At 31.9% G+C, this 21,101-nt stretch overlaps 2 protein-coding genes across 5 annotated transcripts in view; both read left to right on the top strand.

The window, feature by feature from the left end:
• The first annotated feature begins 122 nt into the window (after window positions 1-122).
• The window catches only part of TRAPPC13 (trafficking protein particle complex subunit 13), a 35,047-nt gene continuing 14,068 nt past the window's right edge, over window positions 123-21,101 (top strand). For all 4 annotated transcript variants that reach the window (XM_019743969.2, XM_019743960.2, XM_019743951.2 and 1 more), the window contains exons 1-7: window positions 123-262; window positions 8,710-8,778; window positions 9,349-9,448; window positions 10,665-10,749; window positions 15,443-15,570; window positions 18,322-18,394; window positions 19,399-19,443. In XM_019743969.2, the coding sequence (XP_019599528.1) occupies window positions 217-262; window positions 8,710-8,778; window positions 9,349-9,448; window positions 10,665-10,749; window positions 15,443-15,570; window positions 18,322-18,394; window positions 19,399-19,443 (546 nt within the window). In that variant the 5' untranslated portion in view covers window positions 123-216. The remainder of the gene's footprint in view (window positions 263-8,709; window positions 8,779-9,348; window positions 9,449-10,664; window positions 10,750-15,442; window positions 15,571-18,321; window positions 18,395-19,398; window positions 19,444-21,101) is intronic.
• On the top strand, window positions 153-4,175 carry SHLD3 (shieldin complex subunit 3). Its single transcript, XM_074328896.1, has 2 exons — window positions 153-262; window positions 3,088-4,175. Exon 2 carries the CDS (start codon window positions 3,208-3,210, stop codon window positions 3,961-3,963), a length of 756 nt encoding a protein of 251 aa, XP_074184997.1. The 5' UTR covers window positions 153-262; window positions 3,088-3,207; the 3' UTR covers window positions 3,964-4,175.

The raw sequence follows: 21,101 nt of genomic DNA, 5'->3' as shown, positions 1-21,101 counted from the left end.
GTCGCGATGTGTGATTGTGGCTGAAAAACAGTATTTTATATACAGGTCTCTAAGATGTCCTTGGTAAAACAAAGCCGATGGGTCCGTGACGGACTGGGTAAGAAGAGACCTTGATACCACCGGAAGAGAATAACTGTTGGGTGTACTTTCCTGTTTACTTCCGGGTTGGATTGAACCTCTTCAGCCTCCGTAATTGAGTCAAAAGTGTCGGTCAGAATGGAAGTGAATCCCCCCAAACAGGAGCACCTGCTGGCCCTGAAAGGTAAACTTGTGAACCTTACTCTCCTTAACGTGTTTTCTCCCCTTCTTTCTCTAGTTCTCGAAGCTTTTGCCTCACAGACCTGGCCTCTGGGTTGTAGGCTTCATCCTTTTTAAACTCTTGTCAGTGCTCGCCCTGCTGCTCGGTCCCTTGGCCGAGCCGCAGGAAGCAATTTCTGCTCTTTGATTTTTGGGTTTGAGAGCCTCCCTCTAGAATGGGATAGATAGGTACCTGATTAATCGCTCACTCTGTTATGCGCTGCTGCAGTCACCAGATAGATTTTAGCCACAGAAGCTGACGTCGCCACCCCACCCGGGGAAAGCTCTGTGAACCTGGTGGATGACAGCTGACATCCAGAGTGGTTTCCTTCTGTCTCTTGTCTCTAAATGTGGCACTGACAAAGTTTCGAGGCTTCAGCTTCATCTGTAAAATTAGTTTAGTATTGCGCGACAACAGTGCCAAAGATGTAGAAATACATAGTACTAACATATAATTTAGGTTTTTTGAAAACTTACTGTAGTTTACTTCAAAATATTGTGTATATGGAAAAATTCATGGCAACTCTCGTTTTCTGTACACAGCAAACAATTTTAAGTAAGTTCGATGATTTAATTAGATCATTAGGGAAAAATCGGGCAGTTTTTCTGGAATTCCTGTTTTCTGAAAAACGTTTATTTGAAATGCTTTCCGCTTTATTTCATCTGTTTTCTATACCACAGATGCACTTTTCATTTCGTGGATGCTCTATGTGGTTACCAATACCTTCTTGGAATGAGCTGAGAAAATGCTCAGTAGACATTTGGATGCAGTTGAATTGCACTAACTTTCTTGTATCCATTTTGAGGGACCTTACCCTCTCCCCTCCACCACCGCCTTAGTTGTGATGTTAAGCAAGAAACGTTCCAGAAGCTCACCAGTCCCATTTGTAACATAAAATCATAAACTGATAGTTAGGGTTAACAGGATTGTCTCTGATTTGTAAAATTAAGAAATTGCAATATTAAGTAATATAACAATAGGACCTGTAAGCTTAGTTTGAGCAAATGAGCTGGACTGAAATTGTTTATTCCTGGAGAAAAAGAAAAAGAAGAAAAGGAACTGTCAAGTTCTTTATCTTTCAATCTCATATCAAGTTTGTAGAATAGATGTTACTTAACTCTCATAAGTTAAGAAACTTTTCCAAGATCACCAAGCTAATAAGTGATTGAGGCCATATTTCAACACAAGGCCCTCCTCAATCTTTCCAAGACTCCCATGTTGCCTCCTAATGAAGGAAACAGCATTTTTACAGATCCTTCCCTTATCAACTACTTTGATGGGAATTTGGAATAGTTCTATTAGCTGCTAGGTATTATTTTATACAAATTGGAAGCTGTTAAACTCAGTTAAACTTCACTAATATAGAGGCTGACTGCCATTAGGAATTTTTAGTTTTCTTTATTTTCCAAAGCAGGAGATACCTTGGGAAAGAGTATTTTAGCAACTTAAAGGACAAGTGCTTTGAAATTCACTAATAGTTTTAGCTTTATTAAAATTCTTTTGGTGTTGTTATTCTTCTCCAATGTCCTAGTTAATCAAAATTTCACAAGTTTTTAATTTTACTGATGTTGGATGCCAAAATTTATAAGGTCATTTAAGTTTACTTTCTTAGATATGTAAAATATTAAGAAACAGTCAGAACTTCAGAATCTGGAGTACAACACTGAATAAGTTCAGACAACAGTGGAAGAATTCTCAATGCCATATCTTATGATGTGAAAGTGTAAGGAAGAGGGAAGAAAACAAGAGCATTAATTCTTGAAAGAATATGCTATCTATATTTAGATCTATATTAAAAGTTATTCATATTAAGGATGACAGTCATTTATGAATTTAGAGTTGTCAAATCTGTTAATGGGCATTAATAGTAGGTGAAAAAAAATTGTGAGATTACTTCTTTTAACTCTTCAGAATCAGTTGTCAAATGAGTATTGTGATATCATGCCAGGAGTCCCCTCCACTGTTATCCTTGCAATGGGAGAACCTTGATCAAGTAGTTCTCTAATGATTTGGGGGGAGAAGGGATGCAACCTCTTTTTTTTCTACAGTAAGGATATGAAAGAAACCTGCCTTATAACTCTTGCAGCTTTGGACCTGGTTAGGAAGCCTAACTTGCAGATCCTGTGAGGCTCCTTTCTTGACCCTGTATACCGTATGCTGGAACTTAATGACTTAATGTGGGGCAACTTGAGGACTTCTGTGTTTTAAGAGGAAAAGAAATAAGGGTCTAGCCTTCTTGTTCCTCCTCCAAATTGGAATTCAGGAGCCACGTGCTAAGGTCTTGAAACTGCTTAAGTGCCCCAGTTATACGGAGGAGACTGTCACAAAACCAGTCCTTAGCCTAAATGCAAAGTTAAGCCATGTTCATGTTTTTAATGTTTACTACTGGGTTGTCTTCAAATTTTTAAGTATTATTACATTTTTTTAGTTATCTTTCTATAAATCCAGTATTTTAAGAATTATTAATTTGCTCTTTGTTTCTGATAATAGTCTTAAGATTATTATTACCTAATATATTAATATCATTATGTCCAAATCCTTTATATCTGTTGAGTTAAACATGTTGACTACTAGCATTTTTAGGCTGGAAGTGATCTTATAGGGCATCTAATCCAGATCACTTATTTTGGTGAGAAAAGATTTCCAGTTTTGTGGATTATATTCACATTTACCGGTAGCACTTTGGTAAAAACATATTGGGATTGGTTTTTGTTTTTCCTTTTCTCCCTGCCTATGGGTATGTAGGCTGTCCCTTCCATATCTTATTCTCTGCAATACTTCCACTTTAGGTCCTGTTTCCCTCTGATTTGGAAAGAAAGACAGTCTTGTAATTATAAATTACATTCTAGCTCTGAGGAACTCAGCTAAGAAATTTTCTCTCCATGTAAGAGTAACTGGATTACTGCAGAATGACAACAGAAGTAATATTACATTATCGACCGTATGAGAGGGATCCCACACAACTGCTAAAAATTGCAGAGAAAGCAATTCAAGACTTTCCTACACGTCCACTATCAAGATTTATTCCTTGGTTTCCACATGATGGGTCCAAACTTCCACTCAAACCTAAAAGATCAGCACCTATGATTTCTGAAGAGGCAGCTGAAGATGTGAGACAGTACTTAACTATTTCAGAACATGATGTTAAATTACAGAGTTATGATTGCACAGTAGATCTATTGGAGTTTCAACCTAATTTGAAAGAAAAGAAGCACTTAATCCGATCACACACACTGAATGAACAAACTAATTCTAGAAATCTGGATAAACAATCAGAAAAAGGAAACCGGCAAAAGAAGAGGTCTTGGAGTGTTTCACTTCCCAGCAGTAATTGTACTGAAAATATTTTTCCTTTGTCTGAAAAATTGCAACATAGTTTAAAGGCACTAAATATACATTCCTTTTATAGAGCAAGATGGACAATAGAACACACTATTTGTAACAACCAAACTCTGGAAGACATTTGGGCAAAACTCAATCAAATTATCAGACACCATGAACTTCCATCTTGTAACGCTACAATTCAGAGACATTTAGGCCAAATATGGGTGTTCTGTGATATTATGTACTGTGAATATGTGGGAAATCTCCTTAAAGGAAGATTGGCTCTTACTGGGAAAATGAATTTATTTGTGCATAAATATGGTGTTATTTTAAGTATGTAATGAATTCCACTGATTGTCAAAAAGAAGAATATTCTGAATGAACAGTATGAACTGAAACAATAGAATTAATAAATTTTTAAAATTTTTAATGACTAAATTTTTTTATTTGAACCTTTGCTAATGTAGCCTATTTATTCTTAACATTGTGAAAAATAATTATGTGGTAATGTGTATACAGTTTGTATCCCAGAAATAAATATCAGGTGAATGCCTAGGCTTGTCATTTAAGTCAAGAACTTTCTGGGTCTTACTTTTAGCAGTCTTCTTTTAAATGAATTGTGATAAATTATTATTTATACTGAATTTAGAGGTGAAATATTCTGTTCCTTTTGTTCTGTTCTTTTCCGGTGGTTGAATTAGATATTCCTATGAATTAAAGTGAATAATTTGGATTTGGGTGAATCCTTAAAATATAATTTTACAGTAATTTTATTTACTCTCATAAAGCGTAATATATTTTTTAAATAAAACTAAAACTAATTCCATTGGGAAAGCTATTCAAGTGGCATGAATGTAGTTCAAATTGCAAGACCAGTCCAAATTCTGCTGATGTTTCCAAAGATCTGTAATAGACAATTGTTGATGTGTTGTTTTGAAACAAAGGTTAAAAAAAAAAAGTATAATTTGCCTCAGACCATAATGTATCTAAGGTTATAACCTGTTTTGAAGCAAAGTACCAAATGTGATAAGTGATGAAATTATTCTTTATTTATTCTAATACAGGTAATTAAATTTTAATAACCATTAATGCTGATTACTAGTTGGTTGGTTCTTGGAGTTATTGTTGGTTTGCCGTAACCGAAGTGTTATAAATTGTGTTTACACATCACCTCATAAAAATAACCAAAGTGATTATAGAATAAAAGTATTATAAAAGCATGTATTTATTTAACAAATTTAAATGCCTACCATGAGCTAGGTACTAGAATGTGGTAGGGAAGGAGACAAACATGGACCCTGCTCTCACAGAGCTTACATGGAGTTACTACTATTAAGTAGTAAAACTAAATCCTGAGAAAAGCTAGTAAGACTGTACTCACTGGAAGGCAGACATATGTGTCTGGTGGCATAGTGCTTGGCATGGTAGGGGCTTCATAATACATGGTAAATGTGCCCTTTGGAGGGATTTTTCGTAAGCTGAGGTTGCTTAAAATCTGAGGAGTCTACTAATTTTTAACTAAAGATCATCTTTTCCAGTTAAGTTTTACTCTATCCAAACGTTTTTTTAAAACCCTTTTAGTACCATTTTATTGTCGCAAATGAGACTGTCTAGAAAATAACCATCATATGCATGAATGCTTCCAAAAGTCTTTAAATAAAAAGTCACTAGGTATAGAGGAAGTTTCCAAGGTAACTTCTTCAGTAATTACTTCCTCTTTTCGTTCATTAATCATCTTTTCAACCCAAGACTGCTGGAGAAACATCAAGAATTATTCAGTATTGCCAGCAAGCTTGCAAATAAAAGTTGATTAATATTATTAGGGAATAATAAATGGTGAAATTTGATTTTTATTGTTCAGGTCTTATTTACTGTAAGATTGTTACTCAAAGGTTAAAAGTTAGGTACTCATAAGACAGTCAACACAGAACACGATGTTTTTTTAATGATAATTTTATTATTTTGAAATGACTGTACACAGAGCTGAAAATACAAGGTACAGTCAGGGGTCATAGGATTCTTATGAGTAGCTTTTTAATCTAAGAATCACGTTAAAAAAAGCTTCTTTGTCTTCATATGTGGTAGATTTAAATTTTTCTAATTTATTCTATATAAATTGCTTTGCAACCATTTGAGAAATAATGAAAAGGTAATTCAGAACTAGGAAACTGAAGATTAAATTTTATTGCATATATTTCCATGAACTTAAAAGAAGAGATTCACTTCTCTTCTACCTAGACGTACAGTACTTAAGTAATCAAGGCCTAAGAATTCAGAATCCACAGCTCCTTCTTTGAATCCTTTTAGAGTATTTAGAACCTCAGGACTCAAGATTCTAACACTAGCTGATAGGACTCAGCAATATTTCTGGGTTCCACTGTTAAGTCATAGACATGGAAATAATTTGGGGAAACAAAAATATGTACAGGAAGGTGAATCTGTGAGGGCATTTGCTAAAATACTGTCAGCATTTACTCTCCAGGAAAGTGGCAACTGCCATAATTTAATTTTTCCCTGACATTGCATCTACCTTCGAATAAAAGTCAAATTCAAAGAAAAAAAGATGTGGAGGGCATCACATGAATTTAATTTCATTTGCCAACTTATCAAACAACTTAAAGATCTTATTTTTAATGGAAAGTGGTTCTTTACCCACTTCCTACTGTCTCATCTCCTAGGGAAAAAAAACCCGTAGAATCAGCAAAAACTAAGCTTTATAGGAGTTTTGTACATAATGGAAGCTTGACCATATAATAAGCAAATAAATTGGCTACACATTTGGGTAAACTCGAGGACACTTAAAAAGTGTTTCGGGATTACCTTGAGAGTGTGTTTCCTCTTTATTTGTTAAGATTGGGTTTCTTCTGAAATGAAAAAAAAAATCAGGAAGAAACTGAAAACATTAATTGGTGTTAATAGTGAGCTTAGAGTCTTAGATATTTAGATTGTGAGAAAAACTCTCCTGTATATTGTTTTCAGAGCACCTTTTTATCCCTTTTAGATTTTACTTAGTGTTAATATTTTCTGCTTAGAAATAAGAGTGAAGTAGAAGGTCAGAAACACCTCCTTAACCCCCTCTCCCAAGTCTTTGATCTATAGGTGGTTAATGCTGTGTTTGAGATAGGGTCCTACTTTGAATTCTCATGGGATGCTTTCTGATAAGGCATGACATCCCAGGTTCATGACCCATACTTATAATTAATAATTTAAGACTTATTTTTTAACAGAATGAAAGAAATCACCCAGGTTCAAATTTCTGCCACCTATCTGCTATGTAATCTTTTATATGCAAATTAACTTCTCCTTATCTGTAAAAGGGGGATAATGATAACACCAACTCTGTAGAGTAACCATGAGAATGAAATGTGTTAATATTTGTAAAGTAGCATAGTGTCTCCCACTAGTACATGTTCAGTAAATACCAACTACACGAGCAACTTCAGAAATTTTAAGGTTAGCATTTGTTGACTATTTCAGAAGCCATCTTTTTAATACAACATTGTATAGATTCAAAATAATACCAAGTTACTTAAGGACTTTGATGAGGTGTTAATTCTTTAATTTAGCAAAGCTCCATAGAATATACTATGTGCCAGATCCTGTGTCAAATGAGGAGGCCACAAAACTGAACATGATACATGAGAGCTTAAACCTCATGGAGTTTAGGTAGAAGTGCTATAAACAAGTAAATAAATACAGTGCATGATAAATACAAGGTATGATGGGAGAAACAAGGTGACCTGTTACTTCTTTTCTGAAAAAGATCACTTAAGCTGAGACCTGGATGACAAAGGCACTAAATTTGACATGTATGATATAGATAGTTAATGGTTAGGTAGTACATGTGTGAATAATACCACGTACGTTGTGAATTGACCATTTATGCCTATAGTCTTTAAAGTTTTTTGGTTTTGATTTGAATGACCATTTTTAATAGAGTATAAAAAATCTGTGATTCATTTTCTAAAATATTTTGTTTGTTATGACTTTTAATTTTATATTTTTGTCTTTATTTTGATGTGGTCAAATGTCAATCTAGACATAGTTGAAAAAGATTTTTTTTAAAAAATTAGAATGTTCTATCCTTGCTAGACTAGATTTAATAAATACTTCATGTTTTCTAGTTTTCTGTGGCTTAATTTTTTTGTCTATTTGATACATGTGTAATTTATTTAATATTTGAAATGAATTTGTAAATTAAATTTTACTTTTCTCGGCTAACCAGTTGTCCTAGCACCTTATAATGTTGATTTATTTTGCTGTATCCTAATCTTTTTTTAAAACTATCTGATCCATATATCACTATGGTCTTGCATTAATAAGCCAACTAGTCGGTTATGGATTTAAATGGTTTAATATATTGTAAGTTGAGTTCTTCCTCATTTTTTCCCATTAATTTTCTTATTTGCATTTATTTGTTTTTCTAGATAAACTTTAGACACATTTTGTCATGTCCTGAGAACAAATCATAGTTTTGGACAGAATTACATAAATCTGTATACATTAACTGATACTTTTGTAACTTCATCACAGAATTATTACTTAAAGGTCCACTTACTGAACTTCCAGTTGCCTGTGATTCTAACAAAGGGACAAAGCTTACAAAGATCTTTTTGGCATAAAATTATTGTTTCATGTTAAAAATGGTGCATCTAAAAGTTTTTCCCTGTGAGGTTAATTTTAATTAATATTTTATTGATACTGTTTACAGTGAAGTCACTTGAGTTTTTTAAAGCTTTTTTCTCCTAATATATTTTAAACTTTAGAATTCCTTTATTTTCCAGTTTCTCTACAATGAGTGGTATTACATTTACATTTTATTTTTACAATTAATTAGGTTGTAAGTAAAAGCAAAATTGTTCTCTTTTTTCTCATATAAAATTCTTTCATATATTAATATTTTTAGTAAATCACTGCTGTGTAATAATCTTAGGAAGTATTTAATATTATCTTTAGGAAGTATTTAGTTATATTTTATATTAGTATAAAATTGATGAATATCATACACTTGACTTTGGAGTACTAGCTAGCCCAAAGCAATATTAATATTTTCTTGTTTTTTTTTTTGTTTTTTTTTTAATTTACAGTGATGCGTTTAACTAAGCCTACTTTATTCACCAACATTCCAGTAACATGTGAAGAAAAAGACTTACCTGGTATGACACATGCTTTATTCTAATTGTACTTAGGGAAAAGTTGAAAGTTGGATTGCCTGCATTATGTTGAAATAAACCTAGTCCTTGCCAATCTTATGCTAACTCTGCTGCATTCTTTGTTGCCCGTTTTTGTACCACGTGAGTGGTGTTCATCTGAGTAACAGATTTCACTCATAATCTGTAAATCAAGATACTATTGATATCTCATGGCAGCAAGATACTTTTATTTTCATTTTAGTGTCAATGCATTCATAGTCATGATACTATTGAAATTACATTTATCTTCAAATGTTCCATCAATGTATTAGGATTCCCTTTATTTAAAATTATTGGAGATTCATATAATATATTTTATATTACATATTTTCCTGTGTTTCTGAAGTGTTCATTCTCTGTGAAAACAATTTTTGGCATGCATTAATTGTATTGAAGATTAGAAATTATGTTTTTTAAATATAATTTTTGTCAAGAGAGTATTTATAAAAAATATTTCTCCCAACTATTTCTTTATGTAAGTAAAACTTATTTACAAGATAGAGCTTAGAATTTTGTGTTTTTCTTTTCCTGCAGGAGATCTCTTTAACCAACTCATGAGAGATGATCCTTCCACTGTAAATGGTGCAGAAATTTTAATGTTGGGTGAAATGTTGACTTTACCACAGAATTTCGGGTAAGAATGATGTAGTCACATAAGAAATGCAACAATATTTTAAAGCCATTACAAATCTGGTTTTCAAAAAATAACTATGAGCTGGAAAAATGCTCATGGGACATTTAAGTGGTAAAAAAAAAAAAAAAATTTACTAAAATTGCACTATGTGATTCTGGTTTTTAAGTAGCCATAAGACACATATGATTGAAAAAAATTAGATACATACCAAAGTTTTAATAGTGGTTCCTAGTGTGATAGAATTTTAACTTTCTTCTTTAGAACTTATATTTATTAATGTCCATGGATTTCTTTTTATTTTAATTGATTTAATCTAAATGTCTTTCAGAAGAACTCTTTATTCAGCTTCACAACATAAGTTATCAGACTTGTCAACTAATTAGGAACTCTAAATTTTTTATTCCTTCTCTTGAATAAGAGAAGGTAAGATTGTAAGAGTAAGTAAGAGTAGGTAAGATTGTAGAGATGTGTAGTAGCCACATAGTTATTCTCTTAGCTATCTCTTGCTCTTAGCTATTCTCTTCTAAATTATTAATGAGGTAGAAGCCCCTAGCTCCAGTATGTTTCCATTGAGAGAATTTGAAACCAAAAGGAATTTTTCAAGTTTTTTTGAAAGGTTTACAGAATGTGGTCATAGACTTGTGTCTTGAAAACTTAGGAATATAGCCGTTAAATATTTTCATGTAATACATATTAATAAATATATATTTTTATAAAACATAGTTTATAAAAGATATAAAGTAAAGCCACTAGTCATTATTTTTATTAGAATAACGTAGAAAAATCAAATATATTGGTGAAAAATACTCTGAGATCAATTACTTAGATCTCCTCTAGATTTAGGGTATAAGTTATTTCAAAAATTGCCTTTTTCTGTCCTCTTCAAAAATTGCCTTTTTCTGTCCTCTTCAATAACCAATCTTAAGACTCTTAAAATGGACCTGATTTCAATGAGTTATTTTCAGGAGACTGGCCGTTTGTGTAGTAGTTGAAGCCCAAGATATATATCATGTTTTATAGAGTAAGTCAGTACTTTGAATTGCACTAGGTAATAAATGAGCAGCCTAGTGTAAACAAGGAATGTTGCAACGCTATTTTACCGATCTCTATCCTTTAATAAATTTTTCTCCATTTGAAGTTCTCAGTGATGCTCAAATAGAATATTTGTGATAAAACTTGAATAGATTTCTGCCTAAAAATTTATTTTATTTCACAGGAATATTTTTTTGGGAGAGACCTTTTCCAGTTATATCAGCGTTCACAATGATAGCAATCAAGTTGTAAAAGATATATTGGTAAAAGTAAGTGGCATTCTTGCTTAGGATATATTAAAAAAAAAACTTTCAAATTTCTATTCTGATGTTTTTGAAACTTAACTAAATTTGTTTGATACAAGACTTTTTGTCATTAACAACAAGCAGTAATTGAACACCTACAGTTATAGGATAGTATGCTGAGCACAGAATCATTTTTTGTTATCCTCAAAGTTTGTTAGATGAGAAAATGTACCAAAGGTAAATAGCAGACTGTTTTTGTTAATAACTTGTGGTTAACAATAACATTTGAAAGAGGAGGAAAGATCACAGGGAATTGCATCACTCAAGAAGGTTTATTGGAGGAGAGGGAACACAAGAGGATCTTGAAAGAATGGTAGGGTTTAGAGAAAAAGATACGAGGGACATGGTAATGGGAAGCAGAGACATAGAAATACATATGGTGTTTTAGTAGCACTGAACAGAATTCACTGGGTAAGAGTAGGTAAGATTGTAGAGATGTCTAGTAGCCACATAGTGGAGCATCTTCAAAGGGAGGCTGAGGCTAAGGTTCTAGCCTTTTTTTTTTAAAAGACAGTGGGCACTCAGTGCAAACTTTTGAACAGAGGTATTCACACTGTGTTGGAAGACTGACATGAAAACATGGTATGGGATGGTTTATAGAAAATAGACCATTTAGAAGATTTTTGCAGTCGTTTAGAAAGTAAGAGAGAATATGCTAACTGGATTAAGCAACCTGAAATTTATTCACAAAGGACATAAAGAAAGCAAAACTTCACTGTATGTCGGGGAGAAGTTGTTGTCAAAGCTGTCTGTCTTCAGGTGGTGCTTTTGGGTCACTAGGGCATTGCCTAAAAGGGAAGTCCAATTAGAATGAGTGAGTTTGAAAATGATGAGCAAGTATTAGAGTTGAAAAGGACCTTAGAGAGCAATGTTCCAAATTTTATGTATGACTCAATTTCCAGAAACTGGATTCAGATTTTTGCATTATGTACATATGTTTGTCATACTTTTGATGAGGTTTTTGCCTTTCAGTAGATCAGGCATTGGCAAAAAGCCTGTGAGCCAAATTTGGTCCATTGCCTCTTTTTATAAGACCTTTGAGCTAAGAATGTTTTTCACATTTTCAAATGATTGTAAAGAAACAAAAGCTTATTTAGTGGTTTTGAAATTATATGAAATTCAAATTTCAGTATCCATAAATATGTATTGATGGACAGCCACATTCATTCATTTATGTGTTATTTGTGTCAGATACAAGTTACAACGCCAGAGTTGCATAGTTGCGACAGAGACTGTATGACCTGTAAAGTCTAAAGTACTTGCTGTCTGACCTTTTAAAGTTTGCCAACCTCTGCATGAGATTATGAAAAGGTCTGACTTTACAGACCTTTGAGAGACCTTCAGAAGTTTGAGAATATATAATTTTTTCCTGGCATACAATTGGTATTCAGTAAATGTTGAATTTATTTTTATAAGGTGAACAAATCAGCAAAAGCATATGCTTTAATTCAGTATTAAAAAGAGCAAATAATACAATAGCATACTTATAAAATACGAATGTATATTTCTGTTGGCTCTATTTAGTTTTAATTTCTATAAAGGCCCTGGTGTTTAAAGTAATAACAGCAACAGCTAATGTTTGTTGAGCGATGCAGTGCCCACCAAGAGTCTTCTTAGTCTCAAATAGCTATTCAGATTCATGATGTACTCACAGCCATTTTTTACATCAGATTCTCTTGAGGTGATATAGATGTCAATGTATTTTTTACATCAAAATCACTTAACACAATATAAGAAGCGTGGCATGATACTGGCCTAAATTTTTCTTTTTCATGTTTGTTTACCAAGTTTTAAATATCAATATTATGGTTGCTTAATAAAAGATTTAGGAAATTTCCTTTCATTTCCAGTGCTTTGGAACAATAAATGGAGCATTTAGACTCTGTGGTCCTTGAAAGGCTTGTAGAATTCTGTGAAATCATGGGCTGGTGCTGTTTGTGGGGGAAGTTACTTGTTAGCATTTTCACTTTTTTCCTTTGGAGATTAGTCTGTTTTCTATATCTAATGTAGATTTTGTTCAACTGTTTCATTCTAGGAAATGATCCATTTTATGCAGATGTTTATTTGCATACAGGTCTACAAAGTAGTCTCTTAACATTTCTTCTGTTTCAGTATTATTTCCCCCTGGTCATTACTTATTTTGCATATTTTTGATTAAGTTAGCTAGTTCTTGGTTTGCATATTGTTTTTTCAAAAAAACACAGCTTTTATTACTTTATATGTAATCTATTTCTATTTCATACCTCATTAATTTTTGCTTTTAACTATCTCTTGTGCTTCTGATTTTTCAGCTTTTTTTTTTTCAGCTTTTTGTTCTTTTTCAGTTTTTTAGCTGGGGATTTAGTTTGTTTATTTTTATTTTATCTCCATTGATAAAAATGAATTTTTTTTCTGATTCACTGCTTTAGATATAGCCTACAGATTCTGATATGTAGCATTTTCATTGTGATTGCTTTTTAAAGAATTCTGTAATTTCCTTTGTGTTTCCCCTTCTATTCAAGAGTTGTTTAATAGAAGGTTTTTCATACAGAAAGGCCTTTTTTTTATTAATAATTTGTACTTTTATTGTATTATAATCACAATTTTCTTGTAATATTTCTATTTATAGAACTCCAAAGTTTTGTTTCCTAATATTATTTTTTAATGAATATTCCATGTATAATTGAGAAGAAAGTGTATTTTTTATTATCAGCTGTAAAGCTGGATATCCATAATATTTACTCTATTGATTGTGATATTAGATCTTTTATATCTTTACTTTTTTTTTTAACTTGATCTGTCTTATACTGCGTGAGGCATTCTAATCTTATATTACTAGTGTGTTTCTGTTTAAGTCTCATGTCTCTTAGACTTTTTGCTTTATGAAGACTATGCTGTTTGGTGTATACATATTTATACTTGTTATTCTCCATTATGAATTGTGGCTTTTAGCAGTAAAAGTATCCTCCTTTGCTACACTTAATCCATTTTGGCCTAAATCATAGTAGTGGTATCAGTATCACTAATCCTGTTTTCTTACTATTTCTGTTTACCTGGTATGCTTTTGCCCATATCTTTATTTTTGTTTTTGAGTCATTTCATTTTTATTTATGTCTTTTTATATGACATATAATTAGTTCTTGCTTTGGGAGCCAAATTGAATTTTTTTAATAGATGAATTAAGTTCATTCACATATTTTGATAAGTTTGACATGCGTGGTTTCAATTATGTCACCTCATTTGATATTTACATATTGGGTGTATTATGTTATATCTACTGTTTTTTTCCTCCACACAATGTGTTTTCATTGCTCATTTTTTTAAATGTTTTTTTTGTAGTTAGAAAGGTGTGTATTTCTGTTCTAGTTCTCACCTTTGTATTTACCTCTTTTATAATGCTCCCTCTTCCCTGTTTTCTTACACAGCTACTTATTATAGAGTTTTTAGTCTTTAATAGCATCCTTTAACTTCCACCTATGTATGCCACTTTCCTTTTCCCTGTCTCATATCTTCCTATTTTTTTAATTTGCATATTGGTTGGATGGAGATTTCTCAAGTAAATGGCTCAGGACATGCTTGTAGATACAGTATTCTCCAAGTCCTTGCATGTTCAGAAGTGTTTTTCCATGTATGAAGAACAGTTTGGCTAGATATAAAATCCTTTGTTTACATTTTATTTTCCTTATATTTTCTGAAAATGCTAAAATCCATTGTTTACATTTATGTTCCTTATGTTTTCTGAAAATGTTACTCCTTTCTTACCTAGCTGTATGTGTTGTTTTTTAGAGGACTGATGCCAGTCTAATTTTCTTGCCTTGTAAGTTATTTGATAATTTTTTCTGGAAGCCCAGGGGATTATTTTCTATAAGTTTCAGAGTTGGTCTTGGATGTGATTTCTTCAATACCAAGTAGACACTTTCAATTTATAGATACAGATCTTTTATTTCCAGAAAGTTTTCATTTATTATTTTACAAACTCTATATGTAAACTGGTTCTTCTTTGCCTCCTTTTTTTTAGTGTCCCTTATTAAATATTCATTCAGATCTATCTTTCTGGGGATGCCTTGTAATTTAGTCTTTGTTTCTGATATGGTCTTTATCTTTTTGAGTTCAGTCAACTTTTACAAAAAAAAATTTAAAATGCTTTTTTAAATTTTTGCTATAGTTTTGAAATTTCTCATTCAAGGTTTTTTTTTCATATTTCCTAATGTTTTTTTGAAGGTATTTAATTCAATTTAAGTATTACATTACAGTTTTTTCTGTTTCACAGTTTGTTAGGGATAGCAATATTTATCAATGAATTGTTTAAATTCTTGTTACCTGTTTTTTTTTAATAGTATTTTTGATGAAGACTTTTGGTGACTTTGTATTCTGTGAATTGCAGTCTGGGGTGCTTTGATATCCCTAAGTCAAAAACACACTCTACAGCAGTGTGAGCCTTTGGTATTTAATTTTGGATTTACCCTACTACTCAGTTGATTTTATTTTTAATGTGCATGTGTGTGTGAACCATTACCATGGTTCAAAGCATCAGAGCTATACAGAAAGATTTACACAGAGAAATGTTGCTCCCCCTTCATCATACTTCTTTGTTCCTTTTCCCCTATTCTTTACACTTGTACCCATCCATACTGTGTAACCAGTCTCATTTGGATTTTTCTTACCACTTTCTTTCAAGGCTGATCTTCAGACAAGCTCTCAGCGTTTAAACCTTTCAGCCTCCAATGCTGCAGTGGCTGAACTTAAACCTGATTGTTGTATTGATGATGTCATACATCATGAAGTAAAGGAAATTGGAACACACATGTAAGGATTAATTTACTAGTTCTTGAAGGCTTTTGCTTATATATTCCTTTATTTGAAACTTCTGCTTTATTTCTAGTTATCATTAAACCTAAAAACCTACTTCAGACCCTTTTATGTTTCACTTTTACATGTTTACCAGAAACAAACTTTAAACAGAAAGTTTGATAGGGGAAAAAAAATCTTAATTTATCCTCATTTATCTCTAGTTTCATTTTTGCACCTACAGACAATTTTATCTAAAAAATAAAAAGTTATGCAAATGTTTAAAACCCAGGTAGCACTCTAAAAGTACATTTATTATCTTTTGAAATGCTAGCAACTGATTTTAATAGCATTTATTTTTAAATTCACAAGTTTTCAGTTCTGTATTCTGTGTTTAACTATGTCTATGCACTGTACCCTGAGAATTCAGAAATGCAGAACCAAAGTAAGACAATCTATGAGAAGAAAATCTCAATTTCTGTATCCTGGCCTGTGTATGTATTTGAATGGTAAAGCTGTATTTTTCTTTCTTTCTTTCTGAGAAGCAAATGTGAACATTTCAGCCACCTAAAGTAATTTTAGACTTCTCCATCTGCCTTACCACCCTCACATCCAATCAATTCGCAAATCCTATTCTTAACTATCTCTCATTATTGTCTCTTCTTCATCTCTACTTTTGCTTTTCTTTGTCTTAAATAATTATATAATATTAAAGTATGTAATAGTATCTTATTTAATCAGTTCATTTTGGTGACAAGATCTGTTGTAGGCATTTTTAAATACACTTGTATATTCTATGATTGGTATGAGTCAAATTTTTCCGAAGTTTAAATTTCAGCTTCATCATTTATTAAACTATGTGATCTCAGATAAGTCATTTACCTTTTGAGTGACCTTTCACTACCCTTAGGAAATTCTGACTTTGTGTAGATTTTAGAAAGCTCTCCACAACCTAATTCTTACGAGACTCTCTGTTTCCACCTTTTATCAGTCTTCTCTCCCTCTGCATGGCAGTCATACGGGACTTCTTTTACCCCTGAACTGCATGATTTGAAATGTATTCTTCCCTTACAAAGAAATTATTACGTTGTTTAGTTTAGTTTACTTCTACTTCTTCATTTCTTAGTTACAGCATGACTTCCTCAGAGAGGCTTTTCTGACCTACACTTGATTGTCACCCTTTTGTATATTCTATAGCACCCACAACTTGTCATTTTTTTAAATGCCTTTTGTACTTAAATTATTGAGTGCCTACCATCCCCATTAAAGTATGAGTTTCATCAAGTTTGCTATATGCCCAGCATCTAGCAAAAAAAATACGTCAATATTTGTTGAAATTGAGTTTCAACAAATGGTATTAAATGTATAAAGTCCCCATTTTTATAGAAAATGAGACTTTTGTAGAATTAAATAGCTGGTAAATAATGGCATAGAACTCAAATCTAAATCTAACCTCAAAATCTTTACCTTACTAAACTGCTTCTACTGTGAGCACTTTGAGAGCAGGTATTGTGTTTTGATCAATTCTATATTCCTAGCACCTGGCTTAGTACTAGGTATAAGTATAAAGGAGAAATTAAATTACCTACAATGCCACCACCTCACATAACCACTATTAAAATATTGGTATATTTCTTCAAATTTTTTGTATGGGCATATAGATAACAGATGTGTGTAAATAATTTGTATAATACTTTACAAAATTTTTATCATACTACCCATGGTTTTATCTTCTTGAGTCACCATGAACATAAGTCAGTTTTCTTGAAAACATTATTTTTAAATGGCTTTATCTTTCACATTGGGACCATATATTTTGTTTACCCTAAATTTGGATTTTATTTCCAGTTTTTCACTATTATAAATAACACTGTGATGTACCCCTTAAAATTTCCTTATGATAGATTGCTAGAAGTGGGTGTACCATGGGAGCATAATAAACATTTTTAAGGCTCTTTTATTGAAGAATTATTTTCTAAATTTCTTATGATCACTAGCAGTATAGAGTCGGTTTCTCTACATCCTTATCAACGGTGATATCACTTATAAAGACTTTTTGCCAAACCTTAAGAGATGAAAAAAATCTTATCTCATTATTTTACTTTGTTTCTTTGATTGGTTGTGAGGCCGAACATTTTCACATTCTTGTTATCCAGTATGGTATTACAGTTTATGTATTCCTTTCCTCCTAATTTGAGTGAGATATGAATGTTCTCCTTATTGACTTGCAAGAATTCTTTGTATATTAAACATCTAACCGTTTTCTCCATGTATTGTTAGAAGTGTTTTATCCCAGTTTGTTGTCTGCATTTTTATTTTACTTTAGTGTCTTTGATTTACTCAATTTTAAAAACTTTAAGAAGCTTTTCTTTCCCATTGCATTTATGTTATGAAGTCTTTCCCCATGCTGGAATTTTTTAAAAAATTGTATTTCTTCTAGTTTATATGAACTTACTTTTTACATTCAACTAATGGGTTATTCTGGAATTTATTTTGGAATATATTTCACCTTTTGAAGGAAAAGGTACAGACTTCCTGCTCCAAAAATTGTATATCTCATTTTACTAATCAAAGCTTCCTTATTCATGTAATTATATTTACATCTGCTGGAATGCTTTTTTTCCCTGCTATAGGCTCATTTGACTACACTTTCACATGACTGGTATAAATTCTTTCCAGATTGTAGGTAGAAATGAGGTGTGTTAGATTTACTATTAAGATACAAAATTGAAAATGTTTCAGAATCATTAAGACAGCTTTCTGTTTCAGCTTGGTGTGTGCGGTGAGTTATACAACCCAGGGTGGAGAAAAAATGTATTTTAGAAAATTCTTCAAATTTCAGGTATTGAATATGACAATGGTAAATGGTTTTTCGATGCCTTTCTTCCCTGGAAGTGTGCAGTTATTTCTACTTTATCTACAGTGTAAAAAAGGCTCCAAATAAAGTAAATAGCTTAATATTTTTGGATTTGTCATATTAGTAGCAATCTAAAGTTAGACATAATTAAGTTAAATAAAATCAGAGAAATTATCATTACCAATGTAATGTTTTAATAACGAAACTTGAAGATTTTTATCGTAAAAAAAGTTTTGTTTTCATGACTTGATAAAACACATGAGAACCTAGAATGGGGGAAACAATGAGTGTCAAGTATCAAAATTCTAAAGAAATATTTAAATGAGAGACTATTGACTTGGGCTGAGTAGACCAAGCTTCATCAGAGACTCCATGAGTCACTGAAATTGTAGGTAGAATTTTGGTTTATACACAGTTTTCAAGATCAATGATCAAATATAGTTAAAAACCACTGGTTTAACATATGTATGTGTGTGGGCGGGAAAGCAACCATATATAGATCTATACGTAGAGAGAGCTCTATATATATGATGCTATGTGTATTTTTCATTCCTCTGTAAGTCAAAGAGAAAAGTATTATCAATAGAATCGTTTTTGCTGTTGCTTTGCTACATTGCTCATTTGTTTAACATTTTGCATGCCTTTTAAAAGAAAATAAAAGGAGCTTCAGTTGCTTATTTTGGTAAACATTTGCTTGTGAAATGTACATAAAGAAAAATATTTAAATATGTGTTAAGTTTATAGTAAAATGTAATGAAGTAAAATCCATGTAACTATCACCCAGTCAAGAAATGGTTACCTTTTTTAAAAAATGCGTTTAGAATTGTTTCTTGTTTTTGCAAGAGTATTGCATACCCATTAGAAAAGTATTTTACAATTAAAATTGGAAAATGCCTTTGATAATTTTAAACCCTACTATTTAAAACAAACAAACAAAAATAAATGGTCAAATGATAAGAATCTCTGATTGATATGTTTTATTCAACTAGGTTCTCAAACCACTGGATGTGAAAACCAAATTTTACAATGCAGAGGTAAGTGTTGGGCACTTAATGCGATTTCAGATTAAACACTAAGATCTTGTTTGACTAAAATTCTGTTGTATTACATTTTGTATTGAAGTAAATTGCTATTGCAGATTGTGAAAAATGAGCATAAAGTTCAATCAAAAGTGAATAATTTCATTGTAGATCTCTTTTAATTTGCTGTCTTCAATTTAAATGGAATCAGTATGTCTTGATTTTTATTCTCATTATTAATTTTGTGAGTCTTTTTCACCTCTTTTATTAAATGATGGCCCTATAATTTCATTTAATGGTTGTTGTTACTGTCTAAAAACATTAGCAATCTATTGAATATTTACAATGTAATTCTGATACTACAAAAATTTAAGTAGTAGATCTAACACTGCAAAAAAGATTTAATATTTACATGGAAAAATATTAACAAGTAGAGCTCAGCATATTCTTGTCCCGAGAAGTCAGTGTGCCAGGCAGAGTTAGGATGCTGAGTTTGGTAACTGGCTTGAAATGCTTATTGGGAAAAATAAGTTTGGCAAAAATATAGAAAGAAGTAACTTTTAGAAAAGAAGTTAATCTGTATTCTATCCTAACAAAAGAGATAAAATAGAATTTGCCATTGGAGAAAGGTTTTATTGCTTGAATTTCTTTTACGAAATTTTATTTTAATCCTTGCTTCAGGAACTCCAGAGAAAGCAGATTTCCTATTGGTCCCTTTCCCCCCAAAGTTATATTTCATATCACAGTGATAAATTCAAAGATGTTTAACTACAATATTTTGAAAGGAAATTATATCTTTATTACTCTGAAACCAGATGATCAGAAATTTGCAATCACATCTCAAATTTGGTAGATATTTTTACCAACAGCATCTGAGTTTTTATTCAGTATAAAGTTTGGTCTACAACTGGGCTTACTAAGATGTCTAAGATAAGGAACCTGACCTGCAGTTAAGACCTGTTAGGAAAAAAGAAAAAAGGCATAAAATAACGAAACTACCTAATAGAGTATACAGTGAGTCTAAAGAGAATGATATAAAAAGGTGTACTACAGGAATTCTGAGGATGAGATTTTGGAATAGTCTGAAGAAGCTTCATGGAAGAAGAGGAGGGAAACAGTCTAGAAGGAATGGATGTTGGAAACATCAAAATGTCAGAGCAGTGAAGGAATTCTAAGAAGAGTTGCAAACACGTGGAATACTGTAGTGAAGAGCATACATATTTGATGAGAGGGTACAGTCTCATCAAGGAGATTACTAGATGTTAAAGAGTTCACATTTCTTTTGGGGGGCAGGGAAGTTGGAATACTACATATTTGTTCCACATTTTTTGATATTACTAGTATACTATTCATTAATATAGTATTCAGATTGATAAACTTTAAATAGTCTTATTTCTTATTTTCTTAGGAAATGTTTCGTTCATAGCTTGAGAGGAGATTGCTAACTATTCTGTTAGAATAGATATGTTAGAAAATTAGAAGGCTAAATAACATGTTACTAAATAATGAAGGATTCAACAATGAGATCAAGGATGAAATCAAAAGATACCTTGAGACAAACGAAAATGAAAATACAACGACCCCAAATCTATGGGATACAGTGAAAGCAGTCCTAAAAAGGAAATTCATAGCAATGCAGGCATACCTAAAAAAATAAGAAAAATCTCAAATCA

The sequence above is a fragment of the Rhinolophus sinicus genome, linkage group LG03, assembly GCF_036562045.2.
Source record: "Rhinolophus sinicus isolate RSC01 linkage group LG03, ASM3656204v1, whole genome shotgun sequence".
NCBI classification, from domain to species: domain Eukaryota; kingdom Metazoa; phylum Chordata; class Mammalia; order Chiroptera; family Rhinolophidae; genus Rhinolophus; species Rhinolophus sinicus.
The sequence above is the reverse complement of the archived record's forward strand: the minus strand, read 5'-3'. Positions and strand labels throughout refer to the sequence as shown.

What these genes read in the sequence shown, in the direction of transcription:
- SHLD3 (XM_074328896.1), top strand. Translation starts at nt 3,208, where the DNA reads ATGACAACAGAAGTAATATTACATTATCGACCGTATGAGAGGGATCCC.